The sequence below is a fragment of the Choloepus didactylus genome, chromosome 16 (genome assembly GCF_015220235.1).
Source record: "Choloepus didactylus isolate mChoDid1 chromosome 16, mChoDid1.pri, whole genome shotgun sequence".
In the NCBI taxonomy this organism is placed as follows: Eukaryota; Metazoa; Chordata; class Mammalia; order Pilosa; family Megalonychidae; genus Choloepus; species Choloepus didactylus.
The window spans coordinates 43,702,715-43,719,623 of NC_051322.1; the positions used below are offsets into that span (position 1 = coordinate 43,702,715).

The 16,909-nt window shown below is 45.2% G+C and overlaps 1 protein-coding gene across 3 annotated transcripts in view; it reads right to left on the reverse strand.

Moving 5' to 3' along the window:
* Window positions 1-16,909, reverse strand: part of FHOD3 (formin homology 2 domain containing 3) — a 509,790-nt gene that overhangs the window by 46,510 nt on the left and 446,371 nt on the right. For all 3 annotated transcript variants that reach the window (XM_037806361.1, XM_037806363.1, XM_037806362.1), the window contains one exon: window positions 12,371-13,251. In XM_037806361.1, coding sequence (XP_037662289.1) covers window positions 12,371-13,251 — 881 coding nt within the window. The remainder of the gene's footprint in view (window positions 1-12,370; window positions 13,252-16,909) is intronic.

Below are 16,909 nucleotides of genomic sequence, written 5' to 3' on the forward strand. Positions count from 1 at the left end.
GGGGTGTAGGGGGGCCTTGGGAGCTGGCCCAGGGTTCTCCTGTACTCCACAGGCAGCCCCAGCCCAAGGGCTTCACCTTCTCCTGTTTCAGGGAAACTGGCTGGGCCTGGGAGGAGCTGAGCTGTCAGGAGCCACAACACTGAGCTGCCCTCTGAGGCTCACCAGTCCGAGGAGACCAGCGAGGAGGAGTGGACAGTCACCTTCAGCACCGTTCTCATAGAGCCTCTTAATGTCCCATTGGCCCCTTCCAAACTTAACAGCTAAAATTCTATTTTAGATCCTTAAATATGCATTTGTGAATAAACTGAAATTTATTCACAAAGAAAATAACTGAAGCACCCTAGCTGTTTTGGGGCCTAATGGCCAGGAGGGCAATGCCTGTTGTTCTGGTCATCAGCTGTGAACAGTAGGCTCCCAGGGACATGTGGCACAGACACAGCCCCACTATACAGGCCCCGCTGCCCTTCTACACATTTCATCAAATGAACTTATTCAGGAGCCTGTGAAAATTCACAATCTACCTTTTAAATTTAATTTAAAATATATTAGCTATGAGATGCTCAACATGAACAAGAACATTTTGACAAAATGCTGAACACAGGTGACAAAGGAGGATGTTACAGCAATGCCAAGATGGGGGTGCCAGGTTGCCTGCTTCCCCAGGCCCTGCAGGACCCCTCCTCAACATCTGCTCCCTCTTCCCTGCTCACCAACAGCCAACAGAGCACTCCGATTTTGTTCAATCTGGCAAAATCAATCATCTTCCTGGACCTCTGCGGGGAGGGCTGGCCCTGTGACTTAGTTCTGGCTTCTGTTTTCCTGATTAAAAAGGGACAGACCTGGGGGCCATGCCTTCTGCCCTTGCCCCTTCTTCCTGCCCAGAATGTGGACATGGGGCCTGGAGCTGCGGCGACAGACACTCACGAACATCACATGAGGATGGTGCAGCAGAAAAACAGAAGTGGCCTGGGACCTGGGACCTGGCACTGGAAAGAGCCACTCACAGCCAGGATCCAGCACAGGCAGTGCTTATTGGAAGGCTGGGACTCCCTGAGATCTGCCCTCATGCCCTCATCCACATGGTCCCCTCCACTCTAGGAGCCTGGAGTGATGCCTGAGCAGGCCCAGATGAAGGCTCTGTGCAATGAGCCTAAGATGTCCCCTCTGGGAGACAGGGCCCCATGGCCAACAGCTTGGGAGATAAGCCCCACTGGGATTTGAGTCCTGCCCCCTCAGCCAGGGTCCACCTGCACAGGCCCCCGTGGGGGCTCCCTGCTCGATACACACACCCCTCTGAACGTCAGGAAGGACAAGCCATCAGGCATCCTGTGGCAGCAGGAAAGCCAGCCACAAATGACTCCACATGTGTTCACAGCTCTGCCACTCACATTGGGAAGGGAAGGATAAAAATAATATATGAAACAGAATTATTCAATCTTCTGGGGTTAGGGTCCTTCACGAGCAGTGGGAATGCTGCCGTGTCCCCCACATCATCCAGTCTTCCACAAAGCCTCTCAGCCATCCCTCCTTCTCCTTTCCGACTACCTCCACCTGGAACCTGACCCCTTTCCTTACTGCACCTCTGATCAAAAGCCACAGTGACTGCCCATTATTTGTAATTAGAAAAATGGGAAATTGGTCAATAATGGAAAAGGGATAAAAAGCAGAGAGAGGGATGAGAGGAGGAGGAGGGGGTCCCTGTGCAGAAGACTTGGAACTGTAAATGCCCCCCTGCTGGCAGCTCGAAGGAAGGAGGCAAGATGTGATGGGGCAGATGTGAGGCAGGGGCTGGGACGATGGGAGAAGTCAATGCAACCAGGAAGGACACCAAAAGCTGTTTTACATTTAATAGGAGACCAGGCACACCCCAAAACCAACACCCACAGAAACCAGCACCCACACAAGCCAACAAAACCCCTAGATATCAGTACAGGGCCTAGCTGAAGAAAATAACAAAACTATCTTGAGGATAATAAAAGATAATGAATACATGAGCAACATCATGTACCTGGAGAGAAAGTCTCAATATTGTAAAGATGTTTGTTATTTCCCACATAAGATATAAATTTAAAATAATTCTAATCAAAATTCCAACAAGGTTTGCTTTTGAAGTTGGAAAAAAATATTGTCAAATTAACATGAAATAATATATGGGTAAATCAAGCCAAGAATATTCTTACAAAGTAGTGTTATATATAAATATCTATCTAACCAGCTGGGAACACTTAGAAAGCTGATGTAATTTAAATTGTGTAGCACCCAAATAGCTGGAATAACAGAACAGAAGCAACTCTCTACAGTGGTCCAGGCCATTTCAGCAGAGATCCCAATATTACTGACCCAGAACACAGCATGAAAGACCGATTTCCAATTCAAAACCAAAAGGAGTAACTTTAAGTCAAGCAATTATGGAAGATTAACATCATGACAGACTGTACTGACTGATGTCTTCCTCCTTAGGAAGAAAAAATGCCAGGAGAAAGTGGGAACACAGGCTTGCGGGGGACTGGCTAGGGGTCAGCTTGGCAGGAGTACGTCATACCCCAGGAGACCCTCTTGCTAACGGGGGTAAGTCCCCACCATGTAAGACCCCCACTGACTGGGGTCTCAAGACATCATCAGTGATTGCTGGTGACATCGGGCCCTGGGCGAGGCAGGGTAAGAGGCTGAGAGAAAAGGTCACTCCTCTGACAGTCTCTTCCTGATGGGCCTTGTGTCTTCACATATTCATTTATTGACTGCCTGTCTTTGATGTGTGTCCCCTTTCCTTAAACAGATATTTCCTGGGTGCCTGTTATGTGCCTAGCCCTCCAACAAAGAACATCTCCACGGGGATAACTCTGGAGGGCAGGGCACCCCTTGACACCGACGGCCAGTTTGGGGGCAATCGGAAATAAGGGATTCCATCACAATTATTTGATAAAACGTCCTTCTTCCTCAGCAAATCCCAAGGACTGTCAGGGAGGAACGCATGTCAGAAGGCGGTTCTCCAGGCACAGAGAGCTAGATTAGGGCAGGGTAGACAAGGAAACGGGATCAATTATCTCTGGGGGTTGTCAGCAAAAGGATAGAAGCAACACGGTGTGGGCAAAATCACTGTGGAGCTGTCTCTGAATACACCATTTTCCCAAATACGTCCACATGTTCAAGGGAAAGGAGGCTCTCACTCCTTTAATGGGAGATCTTGAGGAGAAGCCAGGTTCATTTTTAGTTCTAGAAAGCCTGATTAGGCTGCAGTCTTGAGCAGAACCAGGCAGCAACATGCATGGAACAAACTACCTCCTTCAAAGCTCCGAGGATGAGAGAGCCTCAAACACGCCAATAGGAGCCCTTCTCCAACAGGGGAAATACGGTCTCTGGAGAAACGCCTCAGTCTTGGGTGCTGTGTAGGGGCTTTTTTTTTTTGACTCAGCAAAGGATACTGCAGGGGATGAGGAGGGGAAGTCACCCTCTGTGGAGAGAGATGCTTCCAAGGCCAGCAGAGGACTCAGAGAGAGGAGCAGGTAGGCAGTCACTAAGGTGATTCAACCCCTTACTCTCAAGCTGCCCAAGACGGTGAGGGTCCAACTTCCAAGAGGACAGAAGTGAGCCCCTCTAGAAGGAGTCTTCGAATAGATGCCACCAAAGGCCCAAAGCGTGACAGGATTTCTGGGAAGCACAAGAGGCGGCGGCAGACTTCAGGAGGGATTTGTAACCGCCAAGGCTTAGGGGAAGGGCTGTGCCGCCTTCTGCAGCCCCAGATCCACCTGTGGTCACCTCCCTGGGTTGGGGTCTGCTCTCCAACCAGTCCAGCCCCAAGAGATTGGACCCTGCAAATTCAATCACTAAGGGGCAGAAAGTCACATAGGACAATAGGAATATTTTATACAATGGCTAAACCAGGTATGAGATTCAGCTGGAAACGAGTGAGTCAGAGCCACGAGTCCTCAGCCCCAGTGCTGCAGCCAGAGCTGGATGAGTAAATGCCTCCTAGGGAGATGCACAAGTCGGGATGGGGACAGAGCAAGTTACTGCCTCCGAGAGCAGGCATTTCAGAAACTGTATGTAAGGTAGAAGAATGAACTTGGTTCTGAAAGGTTACAGGGGTGGGTGACCCCCAGGTAAGAGTGACCACAACATCCAGGGGCAGGAAAAGAGCACAGCTCCTCCTCATAATCATTCAATTATGGAAAAGAGAAGGGTGAGAATTCAGGTAGAAGTTAGGAAAAGGCAGGAAGGACGATAAAAATGGTAAGTGCTAGTCACTAAGCTTAGAGGCTAATTAAAAGTCTGACACTGGAATCTCAGGAAACTCGTGTGACAAAGATTAAGAAAATCAATAGCATGAAAAGGACAGGCCTGTTAACACACCTACAAGGCCGTGGACAGCATATAAGCAAGTTCACCCCATCTTGCTGAATCCACTCAACCACCCTGGAGGTCAGGCCACGCAGGATCAGGACTGTTTTTTGTTTGTTTGTTTGTTTTTTTACTGCATGGGAGAAATAGGCTCAGAGAGGTTGGCCAACTCAGTCACGGTCACACAGTTAGTAGCAGAGCCTAGACCAAAGGAAATTTAAAATCAGTAAAAACAAAGCATAAAGGTCACTTGAGGGAGGAGAGACTTTTTAAATATGGCAGGATTGCCCAAAGGGGGAACACGAAGTGTGGAGGGCATGGAATGGAGAGGAGTGGGGACACTGTGGAATCCAGGGAGCCCTGAAGAGTGGCTGAAAATATTCAAAGCAGCAAGTCAGGTGGGTGGGTCGGTGGGGTCCGTTTCACTTGCTGCCCTGGCACATCACGGGACATCTCTGTGCCTCGGCGTCCTCTCTGGCACCCGTCTCACAGGGCGCCTTGTGAGGATTTAAAGAGATGATCCACGTAAGGCCCTGAGTGTTCCGGGCTGGCCTGGCCTGTGCTGAGAACTAGAGAAGTGTTTGCTGGGACTACTAGAATAGTATTACTGCTATTAACACAGGGAAAACGCTTAGAACAAGGCCCGGTACACAGTAAGCGCTTTCTAAGAATTAGCTATTAGCTATTTTCACTACCACACACTGCTTTTGATTTTTTCCTCTAGCGACCTTGTATTTTAAAAACATATTGCCAACCAATGTGTATTTTCCATAACTAACACACCCATCAGGTTTACTAATCGTTAGATCAGATCAGCGTTGCCACCCTGGACAGCCAGTGCTCCAGGTGAGAGAGAGGAGACGTGGTGATTTAGCCTGCAGAACCAGTAACATATACAAATTGTGAAGGGCTGAAAATAGCTCATGGATGTTCATTAGAGTCTTTGCAGACCCCCAGGCACAGGGGATCCCCTGGTGGGAAACAGATCTAGGACATGCTCACACCCTGAGGATGATATTGACAATCTCTTCACAAAGGAGACAGAAGTGAATGTCTTGGTCTCTGTGTTTATAGAAGAGAATATCAAGGTGATTTCCACAATGCCAAATTCCCTTTTGAGGCCAACAGACTGGACTGCAGGCCTAAAGGAAAGGGGTTTCTGGAAAAAGATCAGGAAACTCAATATCTCTGCCAGGAGACATGGCCAGAAACTGAGAGAAACTCAACTTCATTTCACAGGTCTGATCAACCTACTGACATCTTCTGAAGGAAAATCAGAAAATGTAATTTACTTAGACTCCTGGTCTATAATTTTGGGTGTACAAGAGAATCCCCAAGGGCACTTTTAAACAATAGCAGTGCCTGGGTCCCATCCTCAGGATATTCTGATTTACCTTCTGATTTACTGCAGTGAGGCTCAGGCATCACTAATGTGTAAAAGAGCTCTTGTGCCACCAGAGTCATGGATTTAGGCTTTCAGAAAGTCTAAAGACTTCTGGGACAGGATTGGTGGGTGAGTGGGAAGATGTCCCAAAGAGGAATACAATTTAAAAATAGGAAACAAAAGGCAGGGATAAGAGAACATCTTAGGATGTAACAGCTGGGTTCCCTGGATTCCGAAAGGCAGCAAGGACTGGTGTGGAATCAAGCCCCTAAGGCTATAGATAAAGGATGACGTATTTGATCAGTGTAAAAGAGCCCTGACGTATGCACAACAAACACTGTGCCATCCCAGGATCCGTGGCTAAGCTGCCAGTTACTGTGAAATGGAGAGATCCAGGGTTGAGCACAGCTGACTTCTCAAGACACAGCCACACATTCTGCTGCAAGTAACACTGGGCAACCAAATTGTGGGCTGGTCCTTGGAAGTCAAACAGAAAACCCTGCTCCACCCCTCTGCCCAGTCAGGGTGCTTTTGCCTGAGGCACCCCATTGTCAGGAGGAAGGCAGAAACTTCCCACGGAGGGAAGAGGAGGAAAGAAGAGTGTGGGAGGGTGTGGAGGCAGGCAGGCTGGGCAGGTGGATAGAGCTTGTTTATCCCAAAGTTCCCTAAAAAACTGCTGTGAAGGAACATCCCTTTCAATTTTTAAAAAGTAATTTTACTGAAATTAAAGGATGTAAATTTAAAAATGGACATTTGATGCCTAGAACTTGTTACCCCAGAGGGTGGGTGCTGTGACTGCAAATAGAAACTGAAGACATGGTTTACTGAGAAAACTCAGTGTGGATCTACACATTTATCTTTGACAGTACTACACTGTCTTAGTTAACCTACCTTTATTGTAAGTCTTAAAACTGGGTAGGGTGCAATTCTAAGGGTCAATAAGGAGGTGGATAAAGGGATATGAGCTGCTTGGGGTTTTCTTTTTTCATTTTCTGGAGCAATGCAAATGTTCTAAAATTGATCATGGTGTTGAATGCACGACTCTGTGTGATGATACTGTGAACTACTGATTGCATACTTTGGATGGATTGTATGGTGTGTGAATACATCTTAATAAAATTACATTTAAAAAACCCTACAAGCTTCAAAATTTTAGGGTTCCCAGAATAAATGATCGTTTCATTATTGATTTTCCTATGAATAAAGAAGTGCTTTAATTTGTAAAATTAAAATAAGTCTTCAGACATATCTTGAGATATAGAATAAATTATTCCTGAAGCAAAAAAACACACAGAAAAACAAACACAAAATTCAGTGTGTCTTGCACATCCCTTAGTTTAAAAGCATTTCCATGAACGGTGACTGACCGCTCAAAATGCTTCTGAGCATCACTGTCAGAGACTCAAGGACTGACTCAGCACAGCATAAGTTCTAAAATGGTAAATCATTTCTCCTCACACCCTGCTAACTGCCAAAAAAAAAAAAAAAAGTGACGCCACAGAATATTTTCAAAAGTGTCTGTTGATAAAATAACGTTTACCATGATACAATGACACAGATGCCACAAAGATGTGACAATGGAATTCTCCTAAAGTCCTGCAATAGAGGTTTTGGTGCAATATATGGGAAAGCATTAAGCAAAAAAAAAAAACAAGAACAAATAAACAAAAAAACTATGTCTAAATAAAGGCTGAAAACCCTCTAGTTAGGACTACAGTTTCTGAGGCACTTGCCAGAATAGCCTTGGTTGATAAAATTTAGGAAAAAAAGTTTTAATTTCCCATCCTTGTCCTTTGAGTCTTCTATCACGGAGACCAGCTGTCAAACAGATTTCCAGTGTTGATTTAGTTTCTCTCTCATCTTAACCAGGTCACTTTTGTGAGTGACAGGGATGCTCTTGATAATTCTGTCAAGACAACAGGCCCACGCCAGGACTGTCCTGGGACACTAGGATGTGTAGCCACCCCACTTACACCCCAAGGTTGTATTTGGAATTCCCATGCACAATTTATGTTTTTTGAGCCTGATGTTAAAAATAAATAACTATTTCCTTACGTCCTGAACTTGAACCTAGTGTAGGAAAATTCTCTCTTCTCAGGATAAACAAGGGGGAATCAACGGGGAAAGGAGGTGGGGGACAGCACCATGTTCCCTCAGTGCCTCAGTTTCCACATATAATCAGTGGTTTACAACCTTGGTTGTACATTAGAGTTAACTGGGGAGCTTTTAAAACAAACCCATGCCGTAGAACAATACTGTGATTGTGCTTAATCCAACTGAATGGTATATGGGAGTGGTCGAGATGGGAAATTTTATGTTTATATACATGCTTCTACAATGAGAGAGAGAAGCTAAAGAAATAATAATTAAATGCAATACATGGATCTAATAATGGAGGAGAAAAAGTCCAAAAAGACATTATTGGAACACATGAAAAAACTGGGAAATGGACTGTAAGTTTAATATCAATGTTAAATTCTTGAACTTGATAAGTGCATTTAAAGAGGTTAAATAAATGACTTTCCTTATTTAGTCAATATACATGGAAGTATTAAGTGTTCAAGGAGCATGATGTATATAACCTACTTTCAAGTGTTTAGAAAATAGGTGGATGGATGGATGGAGAGATGGATAGGTAAAATGATACAGCAAAAGTGGTAAAATGTTAGCAAAAGATGACAGATCTGGGTAGCTGGGTAGGGGGATGTTGGAGTGTTCTGTATGGGTTTTGTATTATTTTTGTAACTATCCTGTAAATTTGAAACTATTTCAAAATAAAAAGTTCAAAAACTACATAAATAACCCAGGCCAGGGCTCACCCTGAAACCAATTAAGTCATCATCTTAGAATTTTCTTAAATAGTCACTGCTTATAGTTTCTGATGTATTTCAGAGTAAATAAAGTTCCCAAAGGGGAATCCGCGTCCCCTTCTTCCTTCTGGCCTCCTCTCCTGCTCCATACCTGTCTTGGTCTGGCTGTAACTTGGGCTGTAGAAGTTGCCCATGGGGAGCATGAAGGATTTTGCTGCCTCTGATTCGGCATAATGGTTGGAGGCCACTTTTCTGGGGGCTCTTCCCAGATGATGCCAATTCCACAGAGGGTCCTCCTCATAGCCCCCAGGTTCTTTCTGGGGTCTCTGGGTCAATTTCACTGGAATCACATTCCTGTGTGATTCATCACATCTTAGACCAGCAGTACAGACAGAACTGATGAAGTTTAGTACAGTATTCCTTTCTCTACAAAACATAACAAGAAGTCATCTTACTAAAAGGCTATATATTTTTCCTGCTGAGAGAGAAAAGTGGATCCAGTGCCAGAAAGTATTTGGGAAGGAAACAAAAAAAGAGCATCTTTCTTTTCTTATTTCCATTAAATGGTCACCCCAGCTTTGGATCTGGCACATGAATCTCTGTTTTGGAAGTAGCTTTCATGATCATAACCATGCCCTATAACTCTGGTCTGGTGTAAGTATTTTTGACAGAAACTACAATTGATTCCCTTTGTTCTGCCCTGCCCTGTGAATTCTATTTTACTTTTATTGTGCTCTATTGTGTTTAATGAAAAACTTCTTATAAGCCAGGATTAGAAAGTGGCTATTTACAGCTGTGTTTTATGAAAATCACAGTCAAGGATTAGAAACAGAAGGGTAGTTATATCCGTAATGGTAACATATGCAAAATGGATTTAACTCTCAACGTGATACATTTTAATCCTAATTTGCATTCTTACCTTTTAGTAACATTTTGCAAATTAGCCTCTGCTCATATTTACTGTCCCCTAAATCTAAGGTATAGGCTCTTGGGTCTCATTATGGAACATGCTGGAATCATTTGGCAAACTCTTCATATTACTTTCCTCTTATGATCCCATTTTAGAAAAACTAGGCAAAAATTCATTAGCTGAGCAATAAAGCATTTTAAGAGTCATCACCTGCTTCAAGAATGGAACTTTGGGTTATGGAGAGGGTACAAACAAGAAAAGTCTTTATCACTGACCAAACTAGCCAGGGTGCAACCAAGAGAAGGACGGGGGTAGGTGGACCATCCATTTGGGGTCTTCTCAAGGAGCTGCTTTATCTTGCTGTTCCTGAGCAAAGCCATGTTCTTTAGTGCAGTCTTGTGGGGGCAGACTTATTAATCTTCTGATGAGTGTGGAACATTTTGATTGAGTGTTTCCATGGGGATGTGACTCACCCAACTATGGGTGAGATCTTTGATTGGGTTATTTCCATGGAGGTGTGGACCCTGCCCGTTGAGAGTGGGTCTTGATTAGTTCACTGGAATACTTAAGAAAGCTCAAGAGCCAACACAGATGCTGATGCTTGGCTATGCTTGGAGACGCTTGGAGATACAGACAGAAGGATGTCTGGAGATGTTAAGCTAAGAGATGAAGTCCAGAGTCTGCCCCGGAGAAGCTAAGAGAGGACCCCCAGATGCTGAGAGAGAAACGCCCTGGGAGAAAGAAGCAAGGACACACAGGAGCTGAGAGAAAGGAGTGAAGACAGAAGCCCAGAGACATTTTGGAGAAAGCCATTTTGAAACCAGAAACTGGGAGCAAAGGACCAGCAGACGCCAGCCATGTGCTTTCCCAGTTGACAGAGGTGTTCTGGACATCACTGGCGTTGATGTCTTAATTTGGACATTTTCATGGGCTTGAAACTATAAATTTGTAATCTAATAAACCCCCTTTATAAAAGCCAAACCATTTCTGGTATTTTGCACACAAAAGCTCTAGCAAACCAGAACACTTGCCATTTCCTTTTTTAAAATGAAGTTAGAAGTGACTTCACTGCCAAACTGCTACTCCCTTTTCCTCCTCCCTACCCTGATGGCTGCCCTCTCCCTGGTGGTCTCCAAGGGTGATAAGCAACCATGGGAAACCCAGAGGGTGCATCCAGCCAAATGAGCACATGAGGGAATAGGGAGGTTGAAGGAGAGTGGCCAGTTAGATCAGTGGGTTAGTGTGGTCTTGCCCAGGTCAGGTCTTGGGGAACTCCTGGCAACCACTGGTAACTTGTTGTCTTAATCCCAACCACTCCCCTTTCAAATGCCAAGCCTGATTGTAAAGGGAATTGTAAGATACTGTGTGGATGGCTCAGCAGCACATTACCCCGTCCCGGAAAAGTCAGGATGCAAAGACACTGAGAGTGAGGGTCTCGCATAAATTTCCTTGGTGCCATTTTCTAGACAGGACAATTGCTGGGTCTGCTTTCAATGGAAGGACAAGAAGGATTGGGTACGATTTTTGTTATTGGACTCTAGCACTTTGGATTTATAAGCAGGAGAAAGCTTTAATTCTGACTTGAGATTCTTGAGGCTGGAAATGATTTAGATTCACATTCTCACTGAGATTGGGTAGAAATAGACACTGGAGTAATCGCCAACCAGGCAGGAACAGCAAGTAGTTTAAGAGGCCCGGCATGTGATTAAAAAGGAAGTCGCCCAATTAAAGCTCCCTAACTGGCCTTTCAGCATCACACAGTGACGACAGGCTCAGACTCTGCCACTTGGCTCCTTGTATGAAAGGCACTCTCACGCTGAGGATGCTGTGCACATACTTTTTAATTCAGAGTCAGTGTCTGATTGGTAACCTGGGAGCCTGACTCAGACAGCTTTATACTCATCCAAAATGACGATAAATGGAGCAAACACATGGACTAGAAATAATTAATGATAATAAGCTCCTGCATGTTTACTCTGAATTACAATTTACTAACTGCATTTTCATACCCCTAGTTCCTGACCAGAGAGGATATTCTCACACCTGTTTTAAAACTATAACACACCCAAAATCACAAAGTGATTTTGTTAAACCAGTTTTTTATGATCTGTCCTTATAAGCACACGAAGGACATTCTATTAATGTGCTGAACCATTAGACATAAAATCTGTGATTCAGCATCCTGCAGTTTCTTTATCAGCATTCATTAGCCATGACTTTAGTTTTAATGCCCAATAATTTCTCATACAGTGCTTCCCATCAATAAAGGTGGATATAACATCTCTGTTACAAGTAACATCGAAGGAGCAATGCCTACAGGATTCTCAACATTTGTGAGAAAAAAGAAATCTAGATGCACATGTAATATTTATAGGATGCTAACTATTTGGAAACATCTAGATAGCTGCGGTATACGGACTCAGTCAAGGGATTATCCAAAGAAATGTCAGTTGGGTTATCACCTCTATGAAAGCCCTGTGCTATTATAGCTGAAGTTCAAAGTGCTACTATCAACCATAATCAATAAAGGTAAGAGTAAATAAACACACATACTGGATAATGGCCACATGTTTGGTCAGTCAGCAGCTCCACTGTTCTCTAATTAACATCAACACCCACTGCCGGTCTCACACTAACATTCCTTGGCTGATCCTTTTATGTTTTCCTCAGTGTTTATTTGGTTTTTTGAAAGCTATTTGGCCCGATGTCATTAGTAAGCTGGTGTCTGTATTAGCTAGTCAGAGGCCCTTACTCACTTAGCTTACACCTTGCATGTGGCACAATGGGACATTATATTATAAAGATCATATTTTTATACCAACGAGCTTTTTAGTAAACAGCAAAAGCAACACTGCAAATCTCTCCAGCCCTACCCAACAGTGCAGAGTAACTCCACAAATCAAGAAGCATGCTGGGTGCTAGTGGTACCTTTGTGACAGACAGTTCCTTGGATTTAGACTCAAACAGGTGCTCCAGTCTGGAAGTGTCCACTTTAATGGGTTCCAGTTTTGACCACAGGAATTCTCTGCAGCGTTGGTTATTTTTACATGGCCACTCAAAAGGCCGAACTTCATTCCAGAACAGACGGATGGTCTTCTTTTTCTTGGTGAATGCCGGCTGCCCCTTGGGTACCTGGGGCCACCCTAAGCCCCGAGGAGCACTGAACACTGGAGGAGGAGCCAATAAATTACCGGGGACAGGAGGGGGAGGCACGCTGTCCAACAGCGGTGGAGGGGGCGGGGGCGGCAAACCCAGGAAGGTGGGTGGGGGCGGGGGAGGCGGGCCAGGGGCCTCCCTGGGACCCAGGTCCACGTCCAGCACATCAATGTCGTCCTCCTCCCCCAGGTCGGTGAAATCCATGTCTTGGATCCTGAGCTCCCTTGGATTGGCCATGAGCTGGTCCCAGATGTAGTCAGACTCCGTCTTGGGCTGCGCTGGGGCTTTCTCCAGGGCCTTGTCATTGGGCTCGGTGTCTGGGGAGCCAGGACTTCTCCCAAGGTCTCCACTGTTGAACTTCTCGGCAAAGGCTTTCACACTGCCCCGGCTGTCCAGACAGCCAACCTCCACCCTCCTGATGCTCTCCTCCTGGGCCTGGGAGCTGGCTTGCAGAGTGGAGATCCTGCTGGCGAGGCTGGCTACCGCCTCGGCCCCCTCCTCAGTCCCGCCCGGCTCACCCGCCTCCTTCTCCTCATCATCCGTGGGCTTCCTGTTATGGGCATACAGCATGTCCAGCATGAACCGTTTGTTGGTGAGGATGTCACCACACTGCTCGCTTACACCGACATCCTGACTGCCCGTGGACCAGGAACCTGAAAGGATACAGGAGGGAAGTGATGAGAGAGGCAGGGGTCTTGAAACCATGAGCCAACCAACTGGGCAATGGCAGGTTTTCTGCCAAGGAGCCACTTCAGGGGAGATGCCAAAATAATGCAGCAAAGCATGAGGTGGCCAGGGCTCAGACGCTGCTGCCCAGGAAGAGGTGCTACATCAAAGTCCCGAGGATGCCTTGAGGACGCACAGCTCTGCCAGGTGTGATGATCTCACAGCTCCCACCCAGGCTCAGGGGAGAACCTCCTCACCCTTCCTTGTCCATGCATGGGAGCTGCTCAGGGCCCAACCGGCCACGGGTCACCAAGGGGCCTCTCTCTTAATTAGACACAGGAAGGCAAAGGAGATGAGCAGGCCTAGGAGAGGCTACGGGGTTACCACTCCTTTCTCCCCTACTCTGCACCTGCACCAGCGCAGCTCAAAGCGCCTGGAGAAAAGCAGACTGCACCACTGGAGTGCTTTACATCTACGGTCCCTTGAATCCAGGAGGCCCTTGAGCAGCCCAGCACTCTTGTTCCTCTCTCTCCCAGATGGCTTTTTCCCACCACTCCTCTCTAGCCTCCCCCACCCGCTGCATCCTCAGGAACGGCCACACTTCCTACTTCACCAACTTCATGGAAGCAGCCGGAAGATATCTTCCAGTGCCCCCTTTCCGCCTCCACCCACCTACCTGCACCTGAGCCCCAACACGTGGCCTCCCTCCCAGGACCACCAATGGACTTGAAACCCTTACTCCAGCAATTTCCCTCCCTGCACCCCACCAGGCTCCTCCTCCTATGTCTTTCTCACTGGTATAAACGTAGCATAATTTCTTCCATCTTAAAAATACAAAACCTCTCGACCTCAGTTATCCTTCCTGCTATTACCCAACTACTTATAAGAATTATCTTTACTGATTTTCAAATTTCTTTTTATTGTCTCTTGAACCATGGATGGAGTTTTTACCCTGCCACCCTTCAATGCTGTCCCTTTCCAGGTGACCAGTGACTTACATGTTGCTAACTCCTTCTGTACCTGACTCACCTTCATACACTTTCTTCATTCGGCTTCCAAGACGGTACACTCACCTGGTTTTCTTCCTTCCTTCTAGCCATGCCTTCACAGTCTCCTTGGCTTGGTTCCTCCTTATCTTTAAATTTTAAAGGACCTCCATGGCCTCTCCTCTACATCTACACCCACTTTCTCAGTCGTCATCTCATCCAGTCTCAGGGCTTTAAACACCATCCATGAATGGGTACCTCTGCTCCCCATGTCCCCATTCTCCTCACTGAACCTGCTTCTCCCATAGCCATTATCCATCTCAGATGTGACAACTTCATCCAGCTGCCAATTCCAAAAACTTCAGAGTCATCCTTGGTGCCTCTTGCTCTTTCCTACCACATATTCATAGCAAGGTGCCCTGTTAGCTAAACCTTTGTGCTATGTCCAGCATCCAGCCACTTCTCTCATAACCTCCATTGCCACAACCCAGATCCAAGCCAGCCTGGTTTCTTGCCTATAATACTGCAGGGGAATCCTAACCGATCTCTCTGCTTCCACTCTTGCCCCTATATAGTCAATTCTTAATGCAACAGCCACATGGTACTGTTAAATGTCTGATCATATTTTCCTGCTCGAGGTACTCTGACGGGTCCATGTCTCACTCAGAGAAAAGTCGGTGACTTTACAATATTCCCATGGCCTTGCATGGTTCCACCTTACTTTTCTACCTGCCCCGACCCCCCACCCCCATCCACGCATCAACCTACCGAGCCACAGTGACTCCTTGCTATTCCTAGAACTCACCAGGAATGATCTGGCCTCGGGGCCTCTGTCCCTCCTGGGCCAAACTGCAACCCCATTTGCTTTTCCACCTCCCTTTAGGTCTTTGCTTAAATGAGTATCTTCTCAGTGAAGATGGACCTGACAACCTTATTCAAAATTGTGCAACTCCCCCCACAATGTTGTCTACCATCCTTTCCTGATTGTTCGTAATAGTATTCCTTACTGTCTAATCTTCCACACATTTTCTTTGTTTACTGTCTGCCTTCATCTCACCACTGCAGTAATTATAATTACTCATTAAATCATCTTCTTCACTAGCATGTAAACCCTATGAGAGAGGGGATTTGGGTTTATTTTGCTCATGGTTGTATCCTCAGCACCTGAATGATTTCTCAGGAACATTATTCCTCTGGGTGTGTCTCCTAGGGGCTGGCAGGGATGCAGCAGGTTTTTAGCTACGAGCTCCATCAGAAAGCCAGGGCCTCTGCAGGCACTTGTGCTGGCATGGGCAGGAGACCTAAGCTGTAGAGTCCTACATTAGAAGTTCCCGTTCTGCTGTGGAAGGACACTAGCGTCTGCCCACATGACACTGCCCTGATTTTAGAGGTGGCGTTTACTGGGGAAACACAGAGGCTCCGGAGACGCCCAGTTTTTTCCAGTACAGCTTTGTTCCGTAGGTTCTGATCAACAGTGGCCTAACCTGACCAAAGGGTCTTAAGTCTCCTAAACATCAAAACAAGAAGCTCTTGAATGCTGTCTTAGGTTTCACAAACAAAACACACATAGAAAATAACCACTCTGAGAGAGAGGAGATGGCTTTTGAGGAGATGACTGGAAAATATGATTATTTGGAGCCTCTACCACTGGTCAGATAAGCAGTGAGAGACTGCTTTGATGGCAGGGCACTGCAGCAGATAAGGTAGCCAAGCCATTTTCAACTGACTGCCTTACTCTTTCCCCATATGTTGGAAAATGATGGCATTTTCTTATTTTGGCAATGAGGAAAAGAGCAGAATCGGGAGATTTTAAATGTGTTTTTTTTGTTTGTTTGTTTTCTCTCTTCATTCATTTATGTCTTCTCAGTGGGTTGATCCTTTTTTCATTAGGTTATGTCCTCTTGGTCTCTAGTAATTTCCTTTGCTCTGAAGTCAACTTTATCTGATATTAATATAGCCACTCCTGCTTTTCTTTGGTTAATGCTTGCATGATAGAACTTTCTCCAAATTTTAACTTTCAAGCTACCTATGCCTTTATGTTTGAAGTGAGTTTCTTGTAGACCACATATAGTTGGGTCGTGTTTTTTTAACCTACTCTGCCAATTCCTGTCTTTTAATTGGTATATTTAGACCATTTGCATTTAAAGTAATTATTGATGTATTATGGTCAAGTCTGCCAGTATTAATTGTTTTCTGTTTGTTCCCTTTGTTTTACTTCCTATTTCTCTTTTCTTGCTTCTCTGGGGGTTATTGAACACTTTTTAGAATTCTGTTTTGATTTATTTATATTGGTATTGATGTTTACCAATCTGAGTGAAGTATGGAAACATTACTTGCATTTAAATTCCTTTACCCTCCCTACTTTTTAAAATATAATTGTCTGGTATTTTCTCTACATGCATTGAACACCACATTAAATAGTCTTACAATTTTTTGCTTCAACCATCAAATATGATTTTAAAAATTCATGAGTGGAAAGAAAGTCTATTTACTCCTATTTTTACCCATTCTATTTTCCTTTCCTTTCTGAAATTGCAAGCCTTCTTCTGTTATTTCACTTTTCTTTGGAGAACTTCCTTTACCCTATTTATGGGTGGGTCTTCTAGAGACAAATCATCTTAATTTATTTCATCCAAGAATATCTTTATTTCTTTTTCAT